General features: G+C 37.6%; 2 protein-coding genes across 2 annotated transcripts; both read right to left on the bottom strand.

Moving 5' to 3' along the window:
- Window positions 1-1,577: 1,577 nt before the first annotated feature.
- Window positions 1,578-11,822, bottom strand: LOC132561327 (betaine--homocysteine S-methyltransferase 1-like). The gene is made up of 7 exons (XM_060226050.1): window positions 11,810-11,822; window positions 9,282-9,472; window positions 8,879-9,073; window positions 4,150-4,261; window positions 3,329-3,507; window positions 2,419-2,500; window positions 1,578-1,849 (listed from the first exon to the last, which is right to left on the bottom strand). Exons 1-7 carry the CDS (start codon window positions 11,820-11,822, stop codon window positions 1,578-1,580), a joined length of 1,044 nt encoding a protein of 347 aa, XP_060082033.1.
- Window positions 11,823-16,628: 4,806 nt separating this feature from the next.
- On the bottom strand, window positions 16,629-25,776 carry LOC132561326 (betaine--homocysteine S-methyltransferase 1-like). The gene is made up of 7 exons (XM_060226049.1): window positions 25,764-25,776; window positions 21,120-21,310; window positions 20,738-20,932; window positions 20,323-20,434; window positions 18,801-18,979; window positions 17,920-18,001; window positions 16,629-16,900 (listed from the first exon to the last, which is right to left on the bottom strand). The coding sequence occupies exons 1-7, from the start codon at window positions 25,774-25,776 to the stop codon at window positions 16,629-16,631; spliced, it is 1,044 nt and encodes a 347-aa protein (XP_060082032.1).
- Between the last annotated feature and the right edge of the window lie 1,421 nt (window positions 25,777-27,197).

Below are 27,197 nucleotides of genomic sequence, written 5' to 3'. Positions count from 1 at the left end.
AACAGGCGCATGCTTTACTAAATCTGTTTTCAGAGAAAATGAAGTTTTAGATAAAATTATCATTTTAGATATTTACGGAGAAATAGCTGCACCACTCTCCCTTCTATTAAAAGCTTGTCCCTCTGTACTTCTGCTTTTACCGATTCATGGAAATTTGCTGCTTATTTGGCAATCATCTTATAAAAAGGAGAACCTTAACTACAGACATATTTCGTTTCATCGGTATTTTTTTCGCGTGACTTATTTATAAGCACATTTACAATTACTTTTCATCACTCACCAATCCATAGTCTTCTATCATATTATACTTAGAGCCATGGAGAATCATGAACGTACTGCCCTGTTGTTGTTTTTTTTTATGTTCCTATTGTGTTCGACCGAATCTGGCACAAATGCCTTTTGATTGAACTAGAAAAATAAGAGGTTAGAGATAAACTTTTAGACTGGATTGTAAACTAATTAAGTAGCAGTCGCCATTCTGCTGTACTAAAAGTGCAATATCTTCAGAATGAACAAAAACCGGAGCTCCTCAAGGTACAGTATTAGGGCCTCTCCTGTTTCTCCTATACATCAACGACATATCAAATGAACTATAATCAGTTACTAGAGTTTTCGCTTATGACAAGCATTAGTACTCTTTTCCAATCCAATCTAAATATTCTAATTGGTAGGTTAGAAAACCGTTTATTTCTATTTCTAAGCGATTTACCTTTTAACATCTGACTGTCAGATTGGAGAGCCAAGATACATACGATGTCCTCTGACTATTCTAACTTTCCCTTCCCTCCACCCCTCTCTTATTCTAGCCTCACCAGGTCTTCTTACACAAACTGTCATTCTATATGTACATGTACTTCATTTATCTATTTATTTCACAGCTCCTATATCCATTCATGTCTCAGTTGTAAAGATTAGATAAAGAACTGTCTGGTTTTCCTTATCTGGCTGGGTAAATATTTAGGACTGTTATTCTCTGAAGGACTAGGTGTGATCACGGTGAAAGGCAATTTGCAGCGCGGGATGTGATGGACTTTAGAAAAAAAGTTTTACATGTGTAAAGATTAGTTGTGTACTTACGCAAACAAGATTAGAAAGATCACACATGTGAATGTGTGAATTAATCTAAAGCTATTGTATGATAAATCATTTTTGCATGCTTTTATTTGTTACTGAAAGAGCGTAGGTAAGATGTAATAACTTTTGTCCAATCCATTTGTCTTTTGTTTGAAATGATATTGATTTAATCTAAACCGCTTTCTCCGTTTTAACTGATTGCCATTGCAACTAAGGACACCAGCTGGCTGACCTGTTTTGAACTTTCTTCCGAGAAGGCTGATGGTAATTAAATGAATGTTACACAGTTTGATTCAAAATCCCTTTTTATTGGTAGACAGTGTATTGTAACAGTACAAAGTGTCATTTTGTACTAATTTTGCTTAACACTATAACCTTGTCACATATAACATTGAACAAATTGGTCAGGAGAGATTTTCGTGAAGGCTTCAAACTATTAAGAGACATGAAAGCGAGATGAGTTTCGAGAAAAGGTTTAAGATGTGTTTTGCTAACGTAGATATTCAAATATTGTCAACTCTAAGAAATTCTTTCATCATTTCTGAATGTTTTGTAGGTTTGCCAACACATGAATTAGCAGTTTTATCTGGTGAATATTTGCACGAGTCAGGTTTCCGCCCGAACACCTCTGCTACCTCCCGGAAGTAGAACGGGGCATTTCCACAGCATAGTCCTACATAATTGACTCCAATTGCTTTCGCTTCTTCTGCAAATTCCTTGATGTCATCCCGACTGCACATAACACAGGTCAAGTTTGTCGGATACACGTCCTTTCCTGTAAATTATGTTTTATGTTTATGTGAGAGATGTGTATTGCATACAGATATGGACGAATGTGTCATATAAATACAACAAATATATCGGTTATCGTTTACCACTAAGCTGTACGATTAGAGTGTTAATTTCAATTCCCTCTTGAACTTTCCTATTCTGGAAAGGAATGGCTTTAACATGTCGCAGCTGATCGATGTTCATGGACTTGTTCTCTATAACACGATTTCCGTGCAAGGTTTTCGGTCGACATACTGGTATCATCAGGAAATATCCCATTTCCTCGTGCGATTATCTTATTCTCATTTTGAGCGTGACATTACTTACTTGGATTGACGAAGATTTTACATGGCGAGTTTGTTTCGATGAAGCGTAAGGGGCTTACTCTACCGGAACATACAGTTTTCTTTTTGTACTGTTACATGGATAGGCGTGTAAAATTTTCTTTGGTTCATAATTGACCTTCGATTCTTTGAATTTGAATGGCGATTCTTTTGACTGGTCGGCATTTTTTTGGTCTACTAGTAATCTGTGTGACATCTATGTTCTTTACCATGTCACATCATGACTTACCAGTTTCTGGATCCTTCAGAGATATCCAAGTACGACATTTCTCTGTAGTCCTGAATGTCACAGGAAGCGCGGCTATTGGTCCCTGTCAAAAACACGTCATTTAGTTTGAATGGCCTTTTGTAATCAACTATCAACTTGTTTCCAAATACTCCTAATGTCATTCGTATTCATACTGTATTTTAATCATCTTTATATCTTCCTTGTAAATGGCGTTATAGCATAGTTATGTATCAAATGTACCAGTTCGTTCTAACTTTGTAAGCCTTAGATAAGTAATCACCATTTTACAAGTTCGTTCTAACTTTGTAAGCCTTAGATAAGTAATCACCATTTTACAAGTTCGTTCTAACTTTGTAAGCCTTAGATAAGTAATCACCATTTTACAAGTTCGTTCTAACTTTGTAAGCCTTAGATAAGTAATCACTATTTTACAAGTTCGTTCTAACTTTGTAAGTTTTACAAGTTCGATAAGTAATCACTATTTTACAAGTTCGTTCTTACTTTGTAAGCCTTAGATAAGTAATCACTATTTTACAAGTTCGTTCTAACTTTGTAAGCCTTAGATAAGTAATCATCATGTTTCAGTACCTCGTAATGATTATAAAATCTTGAACACAAAACAAGGGTTAGAGTTAGTTTCTCTGTAAATGTACTGATCTATGATTTTGTTGCATTGTGCAAGCATTATATTGAATAGTAATATTATAGAACAGGCATTTAAAAGACCAAAACGCATTTCGTAAAATTCCCCTTTATCATAAAACCTGATATGTTCAATCTATAGTGTCCGTTTCGTTCAGTTTGTTGATTCTAGAAAAACAACCCAATACATTACACTTATGTATAATATCTACGTTTTCATATTGTATCAACTATGAAATAGTGCAGGTACGTCCATAATTTAACTAACCTTGCACACTTTCCTAATTTCTCTTATTGTAGGTAACATTGTCCTTGGGCCACGCCCACAGTTAAGACCCACTACGGCCGCCCCCGCCTCCTCCAGTTTACGACACGCTTCAACAATCGGTAGTCCATCGAACGTCTTGTTCGGAACATAGCAAGTTAAAGTGATAACAGCCGGGAGACCTTTACATAAAATACAAATAACACTTATGATCAATTTGTGACGCATGTACGTCATTATGAAAACAATGGGATAATTGTTGTTTATCTGTTGGTGTCAGTGGACACTGTTCACATGTGATTGAAAAATTGCACCCTTATTCTTTCTGGGATATTTTGCGTTGTATTCAATATAAACTATATTTAGAATCAGATGGCATCTGACAAAGTGTGTTTTTTCAAGCTTACAACATGAAAATACCTTCCATGTTTTTATATAAAAACCGTCTATTTTTGTCTCAAACAATCAGTGTTAATCTGTAGCATTTCCGTCACACTACATACCGTATTCGACATACTAACATAGTATTTACGTTGTACTGAACTTGAGTTACTGTACTTTCACCATAGTAATTATGTGTCTAAGACAGAGAAGCAATCGAGTACGATATATCATTTATCTTTGGACCACCCGAATTGAATAGATTTAAGAAACGTCAGTGAGGTTTTCATCAAACTTCCATGGTTTACGATAACTTACGATCGCACTGGAGACATTTTGCTCGCGATATTGAACAAAAAAGCGAAAACTAATCAACTAATCAAAGTACTTACTTTTTACTTACAACGGAGTGTTAACCCGGAGCTTACTTTCACCATGTTTACCTTTTCCATACAGTTGTATAGCCTCCAGAGCTAGTTTAGCTTCTCCGTAGTGACCCATCGTTTCTGCTATCATATAATCGGCCCCCTCTTCAACCGCCCACTCCACCTGTTCCTGAAGTGATAAAAAATATAATCAAGAATCAAACAGTATATACACTTTCACTTCTTTTCATTTTATTGTAATTGTTAATGACTGCTTCCTTGCATGTTCATTATGGCTGCTTCATTACATGCTCATTATGGCTGCTATCTAGCATGTTCATTATGACTGCTTCCTTGCATGTTCATTATGACTGCTTCCTTGCATGTTCATTACGGCTGCTTCCTTGCATGTTCATTATGGCTGCTTCCTTGCATGTTCATTACATTTGCCTCCTTGCATGCTCATTACGTCTGCTTCCTTGCATGTTCATTATGACTACTTCCTTGCATGTTCGTTATGGCTGCTTCCTTGCATGTTCATTATGACTGCTTCCTTTCATGTTCATTATGACTGCTTCCTTGCATGTCCATTATGACTGCTTCCTTGCATGTCATTACGTCTGCTTCCTTGCATGTTCATTATGACTACTTCCTTACATGTTCATTATTACTGCTTCCTTGCATGTTCATTATGGCTGCTTCCTTGCATGTCCATTATGACTGCTTCCTTGCATGTTCATTATGACTGCTTCCTTGCATGTCCATTATGACTGCTTCCTTGCATGTCATTATGACTACTTCCTTGCATGTTCATTATGGCTGCTTCCTTGCATGTTCATTACATCTGCCTCCTTGCATGTTCATTACGTCTGCTTCCTTGCATGTTCATTATGGCTGCTTCCTTGCATGTTCATTATGACTGCTTCCTTGCATGTTCATTACGGCTGCTTCCTTGCATGTTCATTACGTCTGCCTCCTTGCATGTTCATTATGACTACTTCCTTGCATGTTCATTATGACTGCTTCCTTGCATGTTCATTACTGTCCATTATGACTACTTCCTTGCATGTTCATTATTACTACTTCCTTGCATGTTCATTATGACTGCTTCCTTACATGTTCATTATGACTACTACCTTGCATGTTCATTATGACTACTTCCTTGCATGTTCATTACGGCTACTTCCTTGCATGTTCATTATGACTACTTCCTTGCATTTCCATTATTACTACTTCCTTGCATGTTCATTATGGCTGCTTCCTTGCATGTTCATTACATCTGCCTCCTTGCATGTTCATTACGTCTGCTTCCTTGCATGTTCAATATGACTGCTTCCTTACATGTCCATTATGACTGCTTCCTTGCATGTTCATTATGACTGCTTCCTTGCATGTTCATTATGGCTGCTTCCTTGCATGTTCATTATGACTGCTTCCTTGCATGTTCATTATGACTGCTTCCTTGCATGTTCATTATGACTACTTCCTTGCATGTTCATTATGACTGCTTCCTTGCATGTTCATTATGACTGCTTCCTTGCATGCTCATTATGACTGCTTACTTGCATTTTCATTACGTCTGCTTCCTTGCATGTTAATTACGTCTGCCTCCTTGCATGTTCATTACGTCTGCTTCCTTGCATGTCCATTATGACTGCTTCCTTGCATGTTCATTATGGCTGCTTCCTTGCATGTCCATTATGACTGCTTCCTTGCATGTTCATTATGACTACTTCCTTGCATGTTCATTATGACTGCTTCCTTGCATGCTCATTATGACTGCTTCCTTGCATTTTCATTACGTCTGCTTCCTTGCATGTTCATTACGTCTGCCTCCTTGCATGTTCATTACGGCTGCTTCCTTGCATGTTCATTATGACTGCTTCCTTGCATGTTCATTATGACTACTTCCTTGCATGTTCATTATGACTGCTTCCTTGCATGCTCATTATGACTGCTTCCTTGCATTTTCATTACGTCTGCTTCCTTGCATGTTCATTACGTCTGCCTCCTTGCATGTTCATTACGTCTGCCTCCTTGCATGTTCATTACGTCTGCCTCCTTGCATGTTCATTACGTCTGCTTCCTTGCATGTTCATTATGACTACTTCCTTGCATGTTCATTATTACTGCTTCCTTGCATGTTCATTATGGCTGCTTCCTAGCATTTCCATTATGACTGCTTCCTTGCATGTTCATTATGACTACTTCCTTGCATGTTCATTATGACTACTTCCTTGCATGTTCATTATGACTACTTCCTTGCATGTTCATTATTACTGCTTCCTTGCATGTTCATTATGGCTGCTTCCTTGCATTTCCATTATGACTGCTTCCTTGCATGTTCATTATGACTGCTTCCTTGCATGTTCATTACATCTGCCTCCTTGCATGTTCATTATGGCTGCTTCCTTGCATGTTCATTATGACTGCTTCCTTGCATGTCCATTATGACTGCTTCCTTGCATGTCCATTATGACTGCTTCCTTGCATGTTCATTACATCTGCCTCCTTACATGTTCATTACATCTGCCTCCTTCCATGTTCATTATGACTGCTTCCTTGCATGTTCATTACGTCTGCTTCCTTGCATGTTCATTACGTCTGCCTCCTTGCATGTCCATTATGACTGCTTCCTTGCATGTTCATTATGGCTGCTTCCTTGCATGTTCATTATGGCTGCTTCCTTGCATGTCCATTATGACTACTTCCTTGCATGTTCATTATGACTGCTTCCTTGCATGTTCATTATGACTGCTTCCTTGCATGTTCATTATGACTACTTCCTTGCATGTCCATTATGACTGCTTCCTTGGATGTCATTACGTCTGCTTCCTTGCATGTTCATTATGACTGCTTCCTTGCATGTTCATTATTACTGCTTCCTTGCATGTTCATTACGTCTGCTTCCTTGCATGTTCATTATGGCTGCTTCCTTGCATGTTCATTATGGCTGCTTCCTTGCATGTCATTACGTCTGCTTCCTTGCATGTTCATTACGTCTGCTTCCTTGCATGTTTATTATGGCTGCTTCCTTGCATGTTCATTACGTCTGCTTCCTTGCATGTTCATTACGTCTGCTTCCTTGCATGTTCATTACGTCTGCTTCCTTGCATGTTCATTATGGCTGCTTTCTTGCAAGTCCATTATGACTGCTTCCTTGCATGTTCATTATGACTGCTTCCTTGCATGTTCATTACGTCTGCTTCCTTGCATGTTCATTATGACTACTTCCTTGCATGTTCATTACGTCTGCTTCCTTGCATGTTCATTACGTCTGCTTCCTTGCATGTTCATTATGGCTGATTCCTTGCATGTTCATTATGACTGCTTCCTTGCATGTTCATTACGGCTGCTTCCTTGCATGTTCATTATGGCTGCTTCCTTGCATGTTCATTATGGCTGCTTCCTTGCATGTCATTACGTCTGCTTCCTTGCATGTTCATTATGGCTGCTTCCTTGCATGTCCATTATGACTGTCCATTATGGCTGCTTCCTTGAATGTTTGCTGTGACTTTTTGAGTATTTTTCATTTTATCATACGGTCGGACTCCCAATTTAACTTCGCAATTTCAAACTTACTTCCTAGTCTGTTTAACTTTTCCCGCTAATACAATGGTAGTCTAAGAGATGAAATCATATTATGGCATGTTCATTACGTCTGCCTCCTTGCATGTTCATTACGTCTGCTTCCTTGCATTTTCATTACGGCTGCTTCATTATGACTGCTTCCTTGCATGCTCATTATGACTGCTTCCTTGCATTTTCATTACGTCTGCTTCCTTGCATGTTCATTACGTCTGCCTCCTTGCATGTTCATTATGGCTGCTTCCTTGCATGTTCATTACGTCTGCTTCCTTGCATGTTTATTATGGCTGCTTCCTTGCATGTTCATTACGTCTGCTTCCTTGCATGTTCATTACGTCTGCTTCCTTGCATGTTCATTACGTCTGCTTCCTTGCATGTTCATTACGTCTGCTTCCTTGCATGTTTATTATGGCTGCTTCCTTGCATGTTCATTACGTCTGCTTCCTTGCATGTTCATTACGTCTGCTTCCTTGCATGTTCATTACGTCTGCTTCCTTGCATGTTCATTATGACTGCTTCCTTGCATGTTCATTATGGCTGCTTCCTTGCATGTTCATAATGACTGCTTCCTTGCATGTTCATTATGGCTGCTTCCTTGCATGTTTATTATGGCTGCTTCCTTGCATGTTCATTATGGCTGCTTCCTTGCATGTCCATTATGACTGCTTCCTTGCATGTTCATTATGGCTGCTTCCTTGCATGTTTATTATGGCTGCTTCCTTGCATGTTCATTATGGCTGCTTCCTTGCATGTCCATTATGGCTGCTTCCTTGAATGTTTGCTGTGACTTTTTGAGTATTTTTCATTTTATCATACGGTCGGACTCCCTCGCCAATTTAACTTCGCAATTTCGGAAACTTACTTCCTAGTCTGTTTAACTTTTCCCGCTAATACAATGGTAGTCTAAGAGATGAAATCATATTATGGCATTTGCATTTTTGTCAGCTGTTACACACAACCGAGCTAAAGGACCAATACCTTGCTACGCCACTAAATTTAAACATAAATTGTGTATTCGGTTAAGAAATTGGCTGACATGTTACTTTCTTGATAAAAAGCTTGAATATCGATTCTTCATTACGATGCCAACAGCAAGAAATGCCGATGTTTTATCATTTTAACATTACTGAATATTGTCTGCTTTTGACTTCATCCTGAGAAACGGTTGATATACGGGTTTACGACATTCTAAGTTATGTTGTAGACTTCATAACTATACCTTGAACATTGCTTTCGCTATTTCATGTGAATCGAGATTATCTTGATCATAGATGTTGGAGTTACACAGACCGCCAGCCATCAAAATCCCAGTCTCGTTCGCCACTTCTCGCGCGATCTTAAGTGCTGTTCTATTGAGTCTCTCTAAGTCATCCTCTCGGCTAATACTTCGTAATTTCTCTCTATGGCCATAGTACTGAAATACAAGGCATAATATTCAAGTTAATCCTTCAGAACCTGTCCATTTTCGATAAATAAGCATATGTAAATTGTGTATATATTCAAATTGAAGTTTATTTCGAAACCACTTTTTATAACACTGACTCGATAAAGAACTGAAGATATTTAATTGATTATGGAGGATACGCAAGAGAGATAAAGAAAGCCTTATGAAATACACTTACTGTGAATGCTTCCACCACATCGGTACCAGCATGAACAAAATCTCGATGCACACCTCGCACTATTTCCGGATGTTCTAAAACCACTTCTGGTATAAATCCTCCCGATTGCAGGTAACCTCTTCTCTCCAATTCCAGCAAGTATCCTTCCGCTATAAGGATTTGCCCGCCATTTTCAAGACGTCCCAGCAACCCTTCGGTTATACATTAAGACAAATATAACTTTCCACCAAATACACAATGAATGTATATGTAGGGATTATTTATATCACACATATTCCTAAGTGGTGTCTCACATAACTCTTCATTTCTACTTAACTATACAAAATGGTGTAATTAAGTACAGCAAAAATATATAGGACATTGTGAAATAATGACTTGTATTTTCAAAGAACAGAAATTTACATGCTATCTGATATAAATAAATAGATAAATGATGTAACTTGTTATGATATACATCCAGGCTCCACACGACGAGCCTTCAAAGATTATCCAAAAGGCACACAAGTGAGTAGCACCATTGGTACAAATTTAGAGTTAGATACAGTACAGACTTCAGTATGTGTTATATAAACCGTTGTGTCACTTATTTAGAAAATAAACGCAAAAGTTATTAATAAATAAGGTCTATTTAGGGTTTGTAAAGAACAGTTTCAATTAACAGTATCTAGTGCTGTATAAAATAATGCTTTAAAAAATTGAGAACTCATGAAATAAATAAGATATTGTTTTCCTAAGGCCCCATCTCATTCCTATATTGATTCCTTTTTCAGAAGTATAAAGCAATGCATGAAAATAATCTACCATTTACAGGTTTTCTTCATTTACTACAAGAATATTTTTAATAACTTGATATTTGTTAAAATCATTTAACACATTGTACATAAGACACATAAGTGAATAGCACCTGATTCAGAGTGAGATACATTAGAGCCAAACCTCGAATTACACCGCATCATACAGTTGTTCATCCTTCCAGGACTCGATACTGATGTTAAGGGCCTAAAGTTTGAAACATAAGTGGCGACAAAGGAAAATCCAATGTGATCGAAAGAAAAGTCAAAATCTAGACGGGGAGGTGCAGCAGCCCCATGATTCGATAAATTTCCTAATTTTCATAAATCAGATAATTTTAGAATAGCGTTAAGTACATGTGTAACAAACTGAAATGTATATGTTACCGGCAACTTTAATGCTAGAACAGGAACTAGACCGGATTTTATGGTTAATAGATCTATTACAGTGATGATTGAAATATGAAAATTGTAGTAACATTGATAAATATGTAAACACATTGTGTAAATCTAAAGGTATCCGTTTAGTCAATGGTCGTCATACCGGTGACAAAGACAGAAGTTTTACACTTTGTTGTAACAATGGAACAAGCCTAATTGATTACTTATTAGTTGACACTAATTACATAGTTAATGTTATAAACTTTAGTAGGTCGATTCTAATACCCTTTCTGATCACTCACCCTTATATTTCTCTATCAATACCAGTACATGTAGCTATACTGTTACGAATGACCACAACGGTATTTTATGTACAGGTAAGACACTAAAAATATATGTCGGATAATGTGCATAAAATTTGTAATGGTCTTAATGTGATAGCTGAACAAAAATGTGATATGTCATTAGGTACTCAAAAATAACTCGTATGTCCGTCCCTACCACGTGACTTCAATATTCCTGTAGACTCATCGTGCTTTCATTCAAATGTATGCAAGTCTTATAGGGCATATGTACTGAAAAATATCAACATATTTATCCAAACAATACAATGATAATATTACATTCTTGTTTCCAGAACACGAGTAAATCAATTAATATTCTTCCATTCAACCTCGTTTGAGTGAAACAAGCTTGCTCCAGATATTGTCCCTAGCGACCGATTCGGCAAATTCAACCTTCCCACACAATACAAATAAAGACAAGACCTACCCATTTTATCCACTGACTTTTATCAAAAACTTATTTAAAAGCCAGAACGGTATGTAATTAGAGGTCAACAGAAGTGCAGAATACGTTGAAAGCACTCAGGTGTAGTGAACGGTATAGAGTTAGAGGTCAGCATAATTACGGTACACGTAGAGAGCACGCAGACGTAGTGTACGGTACAGAATTAGAGGTCAACATAATTACGGTACACGTAGATGGCACACAAGTGTAGTGTACTGTACAGAATTAGAGGTCAACATAATTACGGTACACGTAGAGGGCACACAAGTGTAGTGTACTGTACAGAATTAGAGGTCAACATAATTACGGTACACGTAGAGGGCACACAAGTGTAGTGTAGTGTACAGAATTAGAGGTCAACATAATTACGGTACACGTAGAGGGCACACAAGTGTAGTGTAGTGTACAGAATTAGAGGTCAACATAATTACGGTACACGCAGCTCATTTTCTACATGTAGATGTGTTTGTGTGAAAAAGAAATATCCTGCAAACGTAAGTACCATTTCATCATTATCGTGATGACCTATCGAGAAATGACAGAAATATGTTTATCTTCAGATCATACCTTTAGAAGACATTTTGGTTCAAGTCAATGTTGCTCCAACTGACGACGACGGCGGGTGCTGTTATAATTCAACGTTTCTTTTGGTGTATGTAACAGGTGTTCAACTATATGGAACACTCAGAGCGGTAAGAGAGTATTCGGTCTATATGCAACAACCTATTAATACATGCCTGGCGATGTATTCCTTACTGTGTATAAAACATTAACTAGTACATAGCCACCAAACAGGAACTGGAATAACTTATGTTAATTCAGTTCATGCACCAGAAGTCAATCTCTCTTTCAATAGAAATACAGCTTGCCGTTCTATAACATACAAGTAGTATACGTGATCATTCTAGTGTGACGCTATTATCCCGTTCGATGACTACACTGAGTCATTCAACTAAAACGACTGTGTTGCAAGGCAACACTAGTGTAACAAACAGGAAATTTTCATTTCCCGTCGGAGGTTCCAATTGTAACACAACACGTGCACAGTAGTGACGACACGCAAGTCCAAATGTTACTTAATTGTTTGCCCTGTGACTGCCGCTTTCGCTTGTCGTTCAATTCATCGAGAAGTTACTGTTGAGAAGTCTTATCTACGGAAGCGTATTCCGGCCACGTTGTGTTTGATTTAACTCGAAATTTCGAGATAAAATAAAACACAACGTGGCCGCAATACGCTTCCGTACTTATCGGATAATGGAGACAACAATTTATGACATGTGTAACTTTTGTAAATTTGTACCAACGCATTTATCAGCGTGGTTCAGTGAGCGTAACGAACTTTAGCTCCATCAGGATGTACAATTTTAACATGAAACAGACGCTTTACACTAAACCTTGAAATACCGGGTGGTGTCCGAGCTCGAAGCACATGCCGTGGTCGGCCATTATTGTTACACATAAATCAACCCAATGCTTCTCTCCGTTCTCAAAATGCCCCTAGGCGTTATTAAATAAAAAGCTCTACATATAAGTGCATCTCAATGCCATTTAACTCGTTTACCAAGTACATGGGCCCCAACATATCAACTCAGACACCGTCAAATTAAAAACAATAATGAAACGCACACAAACACACACACACCACCACCACCACCTCACTAACCACAACACACCCACACACCACCACCACCACCTCACTAACCACAACACACCCACACACCACCACCACCACCTCACTAACCACAACACACCCACACACCACCACCACCTCACTAACCACAACACACCCACACACCACCACCACCACCACCTCACTAACCACACCACACACCACACACACCACCACCTCACCTCACACACCCACACACAACACACCCACACACCACCACACACCACCACCTCACTAACCACAACACACCCACACACCACCACCACCTCACTAACCACCACACCACACACCTCACTAACCACAACACACCACACACCACCACCACCCTCACTAACCACAACACACCCACACACCACCACCACCACCTCACTAACCACAACACACCCACACACCACCACCACCACCTCACTAACCACAACACACCCACACACCACCACCACCACCTCACTAACCACAACACACCCACACACCACCACCACCACCTCACTAACCACAACACACCCACACACCACCACCACCACCTCACTAACCACAACACACCCACACACCACCACCACCACCACCACCACCTCACTAACCACAACACACCCACACACCACCACCACCACCTCACTAACCACAACACACCCACACACCACCACCACCACCACCACCTCACTAACCACAACACACCCACACACAACCACCACCTCACTAACCACAACACACAACACACAACCACCTCACTAACCACAACACTGATTTCAGACTTTTTCGAGCACGATCTCACTAACCACAACACACCCACACACCACCACCACCTCACTAACCACAACACACCCACACACACCACCACCTCACTAACCACAACACACCCACACACCACCACCACCTCACTAACCACAACACACCCACACACCACCACCACCTCACTAACCACAACACACCCACACACCACCACCACCACCTCACTAACCACCTCACACACCACACACCACCACCACCACCTCACTAACCACACACACCCACACACCACCACACCACCACCTCCACCACCTCACTAACCACAACACACCCACACACCACCACCACCTCACTAAACACAACACAACCACACACCACCACCACCTCACTAACCACAACACACCACCACCACCTCACTAACCACAACACACCCACACACCACCACCACCACCTCACTAACCACAACACACCCACACACCACCACCTCACTAACCACAACACACCCACACACCACCACCACCTCACTAACCACAACACACCCACACACCACCACCACCACCTCACTAACCACACCACACCCACACACCACCACCACCTCACTAACCACAACACACCCACACACCACCACCACCTCACTAACCACACTACACCCACACACCACCACCACCTCACTAACCACAACACACCCACACACCACCACCACCTCACTAACCACAACACACCCACACACCACCACCACCACCTCACTAACCACAACACACCCACACACCACCACCACCACCTCACTAACCACAACACACCCACACACCACCACCACCTCACTAACCACAACACACCCACACACCACCACCACCACCTCACTAACCACAACACACCCACACACCACCACCACCTCACTAACCACAACACACCCACACACCACCACCACCACCTCACTAACCACAACACACCCACATACCACCACCACCTCACTAACCACAACACACCCACACACCACCACCACCTCACTAACCACAACACACCCACACACCACCACCACCTCACTAACCACAACACACCCACACACCACCACCACCTCACTAACCACAACACACCCACACACCACCACCACCACCTCACTAACCACAACACACCCACACACCACCACCACCACCTCACTAACCACAACACACCCACACACCACCACCACCTCACTAACCACAACACACCCACACACCACCACCACCACCTCACTAACCACAACACACCCACACACCACCACCACCTCACTAACCACAACACACCCACACACCACCACCACCTCACTAACCACAACACACCCACACACCACCACCACCACCTCACTAACCACAACACACCCACACATCACCACCACCACCTCACTAACCACAACACACCCACACACCACCACCACCTCACTAACCACAACACACCCACACACCACCACCACCTCACTAACCACAACACACCCACACACCACCACCACCACCTCACTAACCACAACACACCACATTTCTCAATATAAATCAAGACATCATCGATAGTAGCAACTGATAACCAGGAAATAGTTTATAACATGAATTTAGAAAGGATGGGCGACAGTACATCAACGTTTAAGAGTTTAAAGGAGCATAAAAAAATCGTCCTTTAACTTTGGCTGTTTGGGAAACACCCAAGGAGCTACACATGTTAACAACGGATGTCCTGGAGTGGTCGCAACGAATCCCGGAAAAAGAGAAGCGAAAAGCGGAAACAGTATTGCAGAGATTAAATGATAAATCTAATTAACGGTATGTTATTAAGTCTCTAGGCGGAGTCTAGAACTAAGCATTCAATGGACGGAGTCTAGGAGAGTTGTAACAGTCAATAGACGGAGTCTAGGAGAGCCAAAGCAGTCAATGGACGGAGTCTAGGAGAGTTGTAACAGTCAATAGACGGAGTCTAGGAGAGCTAAAGCAGTCAATGGACGGATTTTGACGAAATGCATTACTTTTTTTCAGAATTAGTTGCAATCACCATACATCATCATCATACATTACCATACATTACCATATATTAACAAGTCTATATCATGTGGTACAGGTAAATTCATATCGGTTACGTGTTGGAAAACGCTATTTCTGTGAACGAAATTACGAGTATAAAGTTTAGGCCTAGTCTCCAATACCTACATGAGAAGGGGGAGTATTAAGATCAACCCATCAAGGAAGGTCAAAATGATAACATATAGAAAGACAGGTCTCGAGCTGACCAGGGGTAACAACGTGGTCACAATCATATGGTGTCAGCAGAAGGGAAAACTGCAAGGTGAAAGGAAGAGAGAAAGATACAGTGTGACAAGAGAAGAGAGAGTAAAGACAGAATGATAGTGAGCACTAGGACAAAAATGAATGAAATTGAGCGTGAAGTAAAGAAAGAGAGAAGGAGTTGTTAGATAGGAGGGAAGAGAACATAAGGCTGGTTTATTGCGATACACGTCGGAGTTCCGGTGATGATAGTGTAATTTTCGTGGATGGAGAGGGATTTAGTTAAGAAATAGTCAGAAAAGGATTGGTTACGATAAAACTGTTTTTGGACACTGATTTGTATTTATTTGTAAATGTTTATCATCACAATGACCAAAAAGGTAATCAGTGATTAGATCATGCATCAGCAGTAACTTTCATATCAGGGCTAATTTCTTATAAAACTTGCTTCCATTAGTGTAATTTTCATTCACAAACGTGTTCTAACCAAGTCATGTATTTATCTCTCAAATAGAAACAAAAAGAAACTGCAGATCGAATTTTTTGGTCTCTAAAATAATATTTTATTGACTAATTCAAATTTTTGAAAGTTGATTTTATTTTTCCATGGACGAAAAGAAGTCAGATAATGAGATATTGTAAACATTTGTTAATTCACTTTTATTTATTTATTTTTTTTTTGTCGTTGATGTTTTGGTAATATCGAGCTAATAAACATGAAATTATCAACTCATTCTCTGTCAGATATTCAAATATTGTCAACTCTCGTAAACTCTTTCATTCTTTCTGCATACTTTGTAGGTTTGCCTACAAACGAATTAGCAGATTCATCTGGTGAATATTTGCACGAGCCAGGTTTCCGCCCGAACACCTCTGCTACCTCCCGGAAGTAGAACGGGGCATTTCCACAGCATAGTCCTACGTAACTGACTCCAATCGCTTTCGCTTCTTCTGCAAATTCTTTGATGTCATCCCGACTACACATGACACAGTGCAAGTTTGTCGGATACACGTCTTTTCCTATAAATAAAGTTGTATATTTATGTTAGATATATATAGGATCTACAGATGTAAACGACTGTATCACATTAATACCACAAATATATAGGTAAACTAAAGCATACAACTGGTAGCGTGTTTCATGAAAAAATCCAAATCTATACAGAAATATACGGGACACAAATCGTCAAAATGATCGAAGTTTGGTCTTCCAACCGATTATTGGCATGCCTATAGAATAAACTGTGCTGCTGCCATGATGGACTTTATAAAATCGTACTAGATTGTCTAGCTTATCAAAACAGGTCACAAAGATATTACCAATTCAGTTTCAGTTGAAGACATATCAATGATTATTTGTCGTTAATGAAAAAGAAATTGATTGACCATATCCATTGCATAAATTAACATCAATTGGAAATTAAAGACACGATAGACTTCTACATCGGCAACAACAAAAACACTTTGGGCAGCTTTCCCAAAGCTTTATGATAGCGTAATGATGTTTAGAATTGGACGAAACAAGTATGGCAAAAGTAATACTGGGCAGTCGTGAACTTATTAATGTTGAAGATGATATCTGGGAACAGTTCATGATTATGAATAGTATCAGCATAGCAGCTATGGTTAAATCCCTACTTAAACACATATAATGTATTAAAGGACAATGATAACGGCTGAATAGCAATATATTTTGTATATAGTGTCTATTTTCTCAGTACTTTCTTGATCTATATATGTTTGTAATCTTCATATATATGGAGGAAATAAAGATATCTATCTATCTTGTCTCTATCTATCTATCTATCTATCTATCTATCTATCTATCTATCTATCTATCTATCTGTCTGTCTGTCTGTCTGTCTGTCTGTCTGTCTATCTATCTATCTAAAGAAATATAAAATTTCCTCGTGCGATATCAACATGGACTTGCTGCTTGTTGTTATACCAGGTGGTCCCGTTGTCGCTTATTTTCTTAGTTGTTGATTAAGTATTCCCAGGAATAACTAAGTTCTATGCCGTATCTTATCTTGATTTACCAGTTTCCGGATCCTTTAACGATACCAAAGTGCGACATTTTTCGGTAGTCCTGAATGTCACAGGAAGCGCGGCTATTGGTCCCTGTTAAAAAACACGTCATTTAGTTTGGAGGCTCTTTTTAAATCAATAATTTTCTTTATCTATTTTATCTGAAAGTAATCATCAACTGCTTCAGACTCGCGTGCTTCATAGGCGACAACACCTTTTATTTACATTTGTTTATTTAAAACTATTTTGTATACATACCGCATTTTATCATCTTCATATCTTTCTTATCATAACGTCGTTTTTCTGCATTAATCTTGTTTTTACTTTGATTTATCATTAGATAAGGGACATACTGTATGTCTATCATTTTTACAATAGCACATAGAAGTTATACAATCTTTGACACAAAAGAAGGCTTAAAGTTAGCTTCTCTGTAAATCTGCTGGTCGAACCTATTTCTATTTTCGCACTCAAAATGAGATTTTGTTAACCTGACACTATCTCGTCTGTAGAATGTCTACCTCCACCGTATGTAGTTTATACTACTGATTGTACACGTAAGATAAAGCGAGAGAGAAGGCAGGGATTGTCCTGATAATCAGGCAGACTAATGTTAGAACAAACGATCCTGGTCTAAAATTCTGTCGCGTTGTAGCATTGTATTGAGAAGCAATCTCGGTAATTTTTACAACTGGCATTGAAAGGATACAAACAAATATTTCATAAACTTCCTTAATTAGGAAAACGATATATTCTATCTTCAGTGTTCATTACAGCCAAGCTGGGTTTTTTCTAGAAAAACAACCCAGTGCATTACACGTATGTATAATAATTAATTTTTCATATTGTATCAACTATGATAAAGTGCAGATATGTCCATCATTTAACTAACCTTGCACACTTTCCTAATTTCTTTTATTGTTGGTAACATTGTCCTCGGGCCACGCCCACAGTTAAGACCCACTACGGCCGCTCCCGTCTCCTCCAGTTTACGACACGCTTCAACAATCGGCAGTCCATCTATCGTTTTGTTCGGAACGTAGCATGTTAAAGTGATCACAGCCGGGAGACCTTTACATAAAATACAAATAACACTTGTTATGAATTGGTGACAATCGAAAAATTCTTTCCCGATTTCGTTTAATTATGATGTGTTCGAAAACAACAACAACAACAACAACAACAACAACAACAACAACAACAACAACAACAACAACAACAACAACAACAACAACAACAACAACAACAACAACAAAAGAAAAACAAAAAAACACCGGTGCATGTTTTCTGTAACAATTTAACGACATAGTCTTCTTAGAGGTCAAGAAAAAAGCAAGTCCTAAACTTTTTTTGTCTGATGATGATTTTTTGAAAGGTTTGATTTGAGGAAGTAGATTAAAAACAAAACATCAATAGGTTTCCACACTATTTCTTCCGGTACAGTAGTCAAAATAAGTATAACAGGATATAATTCATTCTCACACACCAATCTTATTTATTATCACGATAACAGCCATTCTCAGTTATTTTCGTGTTAACCTTTTTCTGAAATAAACTTTCATTCATTTCAAGGTAAGGGTAAAATGTATGGACATTAAGAAAAAAATAGTGTGAAAATGTTAGGTTTTCATTTGATTTAACGAGGTTTTAACTGCATAGCAACCAAAAAATTAAAATGATCCAAAATGAGTTAAATCGTTTATTTGACCATCTTTTAGAATAAAACGGTTTTAAAGTCTTTATATTTGGATAGAAACATTTTCGATGATACTTTTCATGCTTAAAAAAGAGAATGTATCCGTCTTTCAATTTTTTGCAATTTTCACCAAAATAATCAGTTTTTCAAGATCAAGAAACAAGCTGAAACATCTGTACAAGGGCCCTAAATTCCGGGAAAGTGGTCCACCAAATTGAAATTAGCAAATCTGAAAAAGTTGAGGCTTTTAATCAAATCACACCGCCGACTACGCAGGCAAAAAGTAGACCATATGTGAAATTTCTTCAAAACGTCATAAAATCGTCCTTTTTAAGTTTACAAGTACAACTATAGATAAGAAATAATAAAAGAACAAACCAAAATCAAGATATTATGCTGGAATACAATTATATTGAATTATACCTTAGTTCCTGTTACATCCTTAAGGTAGCGTTTCCATACCTTTGGTAGTACTACTGTAGCCCTTATATCTACAGATTCCCACTCAAACCTTTACGGATCGTAGTCACGTCCATTCTCAAACTTCTAAATTTCACGACTACTTATGATCGTACTAAACACCTTTGGCTCAAAAATAAAAAAAAAAAAACGAAAATTCTCATTTTACCTGTTACTTGTATTCCCAAAAGAAAATCAACTTAACAAACTATTTAAAAAACGGATAATCAAACCCGTAGTTAACTTTCAGTGTGTTTACCTTTTCCATACAGTTGTATAGCCTCTAGAGCTAGTTTAGCTTCTCCGTAGTAAGCCAATGTTTCTGCTATGATATAGTCAGCCCCCTCTTCAACCGCCCACTCCACCTGTTCCTGAAGTGATCACAAAATATCAAGAATCAAACAGTAGAAACACTTTCTCGCCTTTTTTGTTGCATTTATTTATGAATGGAGAATGCAATTTAGAGGAAACATATTTCAACATAAATGTGTTTTCGGTTACGAAATGGACTGACATGTTACTTACTTGATACAAAATCTTGAATATCGTTTATTCATAACGATGCCAATAGCATGAAATGCTGATTTTTTTATCCTTTTAACAAAACTGATTTTGGTCCTGGGAAACGGTTGATAAACACTCTTAGTCAGTTAGACTATAGTTCATAACTATACCTTGAACATTGCTTTCACTTTTTCATGTGAATCGAGATCATCTTGATCATAGATGTTGGAGTTACACAGACCGCCAGCCATCAAAATCCCAGTCTCGTTCGCCACTTCTCGCGCGATCTTAAGTGCTGTTCTGTTGAGTCTCTCTAAATCATCTTCTCGGCCAATACTTCGTAATTTCTCTCTATGGCCATAGTACTGAAATACAAGGCATAATATTCAAGTTAATCCTTCAGAACCCGTCCATGTTCGATATATATATATAATTTTACTTTTCTTCGAAACCACTACCCATAACATTGTCTCAACAAAGAACAAAAAGATATTGAATTGATTCTGGGGTATACAACAGAGAGATTAAGAAAGCCTTATGAAATACACTTACTGTGAATGCTTGCACCACATCGGTACCAGCATGAACAAATTCGCGATGCACACTTCGCACTATTTCCGGATGTTCTAAAACCACTTCTGGTATAAATCCTCCCGATTGCAGGTAACCTCTTCTCTCCAATTCCAGCAAGTATCCTTCCGCTATTAGGATTTGCCAGCCATTTTCAAGACGTTCCAGCAACCCTTCGGTTATACATTAAGACAAATATAACTTTCCACCAAATACACAATGAATGTATATGTAGGGATCATTTATATCACACATATTTCTGTGGTGTCACACATGATTCTTCATTTCTACTTTATTATACAATTCGTTATAGCTACAAAGATTATACAAAATACTCACAAGTGATTGGCGCATTTTGCTAATTAAGAGTTAGATACAGTAAAGCCAAACAATGCATTTATCTGCATCATACAAATGTTTTGTCCTTCTAGGACTCGTCAGTGATGATAAGGGCTTAAAGTTTGAAACCTAGGAAGCGAAATAAGGAACAAGAAAATTGGAAGTTTAATAATAAGCCTAAGACCGTGATCAGTTTATGTATCTACGTACTGTTTTACAGTATCACCATAATATGAATTAGTCAAAACCTGACCAGGGATCAAGAGGTGTGAACCGTTTATTTAAAAATCAATGGCATGCAGAAGAGCTATGAATAATGATGATAATCTTGATCTATCTTATGCAAATGTGTCGCCAAAAATCTAATCTTCTACATGTTCCTAGAACCAATGAATTGACATGGTTAAAATGATATAGAAATCACTCTCGATAAATAGCCGAGGAGCTCAACACATGCAAGGCGTCCGATATCGATAAGATGTTTAGTAAGTACACAGAATACTTACTAGTAATATATAATTTTTTAATGTAATATTGAACTCTAGAGTAAACTATACCTATCTATAAAACATTTGGGTGATCCTCATGATACAGACAATTCCAAAGTCGTATCAATAGTTATCTCTCTCGTGAATTAGTTTATAGATATTTTGAATTACAGACCCGCTATTTACTCTATGCACATGCTATAATCTATCATAGTCAAGCAAGATTCTCGTACAGGGCGTATATCATTATATTTAATTGATAATAACTATGTATATACAACATTCGTCGACCCAGGGAAGTCTTTGTCACGGTATGGAGATTTATACAAAAGTAAACTTTTAAGACATGTTGTTTATAGTAATAAAAAAGCAGCATAATATCAAATCATATGAGGAATTTTGAAATCTACTAAATCTGAATTAGTTTTAGTTTTGTTTTTATTTTCTACTTTCCTTAATGATACTGAAGACATTTTTAGACAAAATGGTGTGCTATGTTAAGAAGCGATTAAGACGAAGCTAAATAATTTGGAAGAACTTTTGGACATGTTGTACGCCAATAATACCATTCTTCTGTCTGACTCTACAGACGATCTGCTAAAGCTCTTGATGTCTTTCAAATATATTATAACACGTGGAAAACTAGAGGTTAATGTTAATGTTAAGAAACTGTCAGTTTTGCAATTCGGTTTTTCTTTCACACTAGCATAAACTTCAAATATGTTCCTATCAAAGCTAAAGTGGATCTGAAATATGATGTTACGAAAATATGACCAGCGTTGAACAAATTCATTTGTAATTTTGTAAAGGAATTTTTTGGATTGATATATCAAGCATCCACTAACATTTAATGATATAAGAAAAACAAGGCTGATATCCTTTAAATATAGTTGTAAAGCATGGAATGACAAAGTTTTATAAATAATGACACTGAGTTTTCGTTTTCAGTAATTTTCGTGTTAGTAACTTTTTAGTATATCGATATAAATCGATCATTTTCCTTTCATTTTCCCCTGACAGTTGCGCATATTGCGTTTTGAATAATCTGAAAAAATATAATCAATATATCATAACCATATGTCTGATGTAATCTATACAAGATCTATTCCGTCGTTGACAACAAATGTAAGGCACCCTGTGATGTGTGATGTCGCACCTGTTGCGTGTGATGTCATATCACAGGTAGAAAGCAGGTGTGCAGTCATTCGAAGGCTCGCTGTTTTTCTATCCATTCTTTCCCCTGAAAGTTGCGTGTATTACGGCTTTAGATAACCCGAACAAATATTAGTTAAAATTTCATTGACCTGTGTTATTGTATTATAACATGTCATATGATGCATTTTGATACATTTGAGAAAGACAAATAAATGGTCGACAATCAAGAAACTAAACTGCTTTTATTTAGTGAATGAAGAAATTTCCCTATGTTTTATTTATACAGACATTTACTGCTGTTGGGCTTCAGATTTATCTTACAAATACTTAGTACATGAACAGTTGTACGACATTTACCCGATTGTATTTCTAAGTGTAACGGAGACTGTTACATAAGTCCTCAAACTGCCCATTCTATCGCAAATTAATGTAGGAGATAATTCTACTCAACAGCTAAGTTTATCTACACTATAGCAAGACACCTGACCTCTTATGTACATATGCTAGACCTGAGATGCATAAAGTGATTATCAACATGGGCAGAGTGGGAGAGCCTTGACAATCACCATAAGAAACAATAAAGTTTTAAACTATTAACTATTTCGCGGCCTTGTTAAATAAACAAAACTGATTGCACTGATGTGTTCCTTATGTAAGACCACATACATAATTTTCAGCAAAACATTTAAATCTCTCTTCATGTGGTGGCCATCTTGAATTTTTTGGGAAAATATGTCTAACTTATATGAAAACCTTTCCAAACATATCGATACAGAGAGAGAGAGAGAGAGAGAGAGAGAGAGAGAGAGAGAGAGAGAGAGAGAGAGAGAGAGAGATCTTGATAAGACAATGTAGTCATTAACTTTCATCTTTACACCAAATTAATAGATGCATTCTTTCATATTACAAACAATACCCATACAAGATTTCGACTGATTATCTCCCTCTTATCCTCCCTTCTACATGTACCAGGTAATATGGCCCATAATATCTGTGGAGGCAGATACTCTACCTCTATGTCTGAAATATCATATCTGCATTATTTCATACACATATTATTATGAATTTGATACGTATAATATAACTGTTTATGTCATTTTAGGACAAGGTATACATCAATAATGACCAGATCGATCTATTTACAACAACTTTTAAATACATTATATTCAGCAGCAACCATATCTATGTTTCTGTGTCAGGAGATAAACTTTTTACTAACATTGTCAATTAATTGAAAGTTTAAAAAAAAGGAGAAAAACAGAAACATTAAGTATGATACATGGGTTATGAACGGTATCTATGCATGTAGGTCTGATATTTGACATATGTTGAATACATTGAAAGTGAATAAGCTTTTTTTGACCTGCTATGAAACAAATAGTCTCTTGGCGGAAAACTAAAATGATACAAAGAAATTACACCTGGTTGGACCTAATTTTGGTAAGGGATTTCACTATCAAGCATACCATCAAACATGTTGCCCTAGAAAATGCACAAATTACTTTCAAACTGGAAAACACTAGGAAGCTTACTAACCTAAACATGAAACTGACAATTTAAATATTTTACAAAATCTAACTTATTATCACCGAAGTAAAAAGAATTTCTATCTTATCTTATGTTTTCATTCCCTGATAATTACTGTCAATTTGGATTTGTTTAAATTTGTTTTTTTATTAGCTTTAAAATATTTCTTAAGTCTGCATACACCTTTCTCCTTCAATGAATAGCGAAAAATGATATAGAAAAAAAATATATGTTTTAATATTTCATAAAATGTCTAGACGAAGTTGTAGCAAATTGGCAAACTGATATCCACGTACCTTAAAACATATCAAATAAAATTGTAAAAGAATTATCTTTTTCAAATATCTATAAAATGCTTTTAAGTTTCTTTTTTGTGTATTTTCAAAGAACACAGATCATGTCAATTTATGCTAATATGCCGTTAAAATGTGGCGTATCGTCGATCGGTGTACAACCATAAATATGCGCCTATCTTCATTTTAATGTTTACAGTAAAATTATGAGGTTATCAGTATGATGTGGTTCAAAATATATACTTACATCTCATTTGTGCTGGAAAATCATTACTTTCGATAGGATAAGCTGTTGTGGTGTCTGTTTTATACCCTTTACTCGCATGGTGTCAATTTGGGTACACGTATCTTGTTTAATTCCGCGAGTGACGACATATCATATCTACCGTTCTATTAATTAACACATGGTTTCTTTAAGTCCAACCAGCGCACGGAGCAGAAATTTTTGATCACTCTTCGTCAATATAAAACATTTGATCCGCGGAAAACGAAATATCATGGTTAATCATTGAAAAATTGGTATCATTTTTGGTCGCGTCACGTTTAATCCGTCCAAACTATACGATTTAAATATATCTGTAGACTAACTATGCATTTGTTTCTAATAAATGTTTTCCTTCGTATGCAAAATTCTTATAGGGAATGTACTGAAAAATATCAAACAAATAGTAGAAGGATAGTATTTTTTACATCCATATACACGTGTTTGTGTGAAAAATAAAAATTCTGAAACCAAAAGTGTAACTCTATTCCGTTGCATCACTCCCCAATAGGCTAACGAGAAATGACAGAAATATATATATAAATTTGTTTTCAATTCATACCTTTAGAAGACATTTTGTTTCGAAGTCAATGTTGCTGCAACTGGCGATGAAGTGAAAAGACTGACAGTTGCTTTGATGATCCTATGTCTATCTTGGGGTATGTAACATATGGTAAACTATATGGAAAAGTCGAGCGGTAAGAGAGTACTTGGTCCTTATGTTACAACCCACTAATATGTGTCTAGATTTGTAGCCTATATTGTATATAAGATATCATTAGTATACAAGATCATTATAATGTTTGTCCTGTTCGATGGCAATACTGAGTCAGCTCAAACGACTGTGTTAATAGTGTAACAAACAGGAAAATTGATGTCCTGTCGGAGGTTCCAATTGTAACACAGCATTTGCACTGTGGTGGCGACACACAAGTCCAAATGTCTGCCGTGTTTGCTTGCAGGTTTCGTTAACCACATTGAGATGTTACTGATGAGAAGGATAATGTAGACAGAAGTTAAGTTCGGCAATTTATGAGGGAATTTTGTAAAATTGAACCTAAATATTTATCCGCGTGGCTCATTGAGTGTAACAAGCTTTAACCTCATCAGTATGTACAATTGTAAAGCTAAATTTCGGGCGATGTCTGAGCACATGGCAGGATCGGCCATTACGTTACACATAAATCAGTCCAAAATCACTTTAAAAGTTCAAAATGATCGTAGGTGCTATTAATTTAAAGCCACTACATATAAGTGTATCCTCATGCCATTTGACTCGTTTACCAAACACATGGGCCCTAACAAACCAACAAACTCAGACCCCGTCAAATTAATAAAACACATCAAAATTCACCTTATAAATCAAAAAGACATCATCGATAGCAGCAACCGATAACCAGAAAATTGTTTAGCCTAACAATAGTATGTACTTGTCCTTTTACTGCTGGGAGAAAGACCCAAAGATCTATACGTAGTCATACGGAGCAAGAGAAGCGGAAAGTAACAATCGTTACAATAGTACCATATAGGATCAACTAAAGCAGTCGTTGCACTAGAAACTAAAGAACAGATTTAGTTATCTTGTAATTAGCCAACAGCGATTAAAAAAAAAAAAAGATCATAGGTCATTCAACATGTGTTCATGCTCACAATATAATCTTATCCTTTATTTTGTGGTCCTGAGTAAGACAAAACATGGATCACTTTCGATTAGGCTCTTAGCTTCACTGATGAGTTCGAAGAAGGACGAAACAGCTGTATAATTTATTGTTTTGATCTACTGTATATAACTCTAAATAATTCACATTCGAGAGTGTCTTTCCTACAGGTTTAAAGGTTTATATATTTATTAAAACTAAAGATACCAATGAAGTCATGAAATATTTTATCACTACAGAGAATTAGGAGGTTACAAGAACAAATCGACCAGGGTAGATGGCCAATAATACAGTGTCCTGATTATCAAAGGTAATGTATAAGATGGTCTACACGTAAT

The sequence above is a fragment of the Ylistrum balloti genome, unplaced genomic scaffold, assembly GCF_031769215.1.
Source record: "Ylistrum balloti isolate Yb309-2 unplaced genomic scaffold, AGI_CSIRO_Ybal_v1 Utg371194, whole genome shotgun sequence".
Lineage (NCBI taxonomy): Eukaryota > Metazoa > Mollusca > Bivalvia > Pectinida > Pectinidae > Ylistrum > Ylistrum balloti.
Note: the sequence above shows the minus strand (reverse complement) of the source record. Positions and strands in the feature narration are given on the sequence as shown.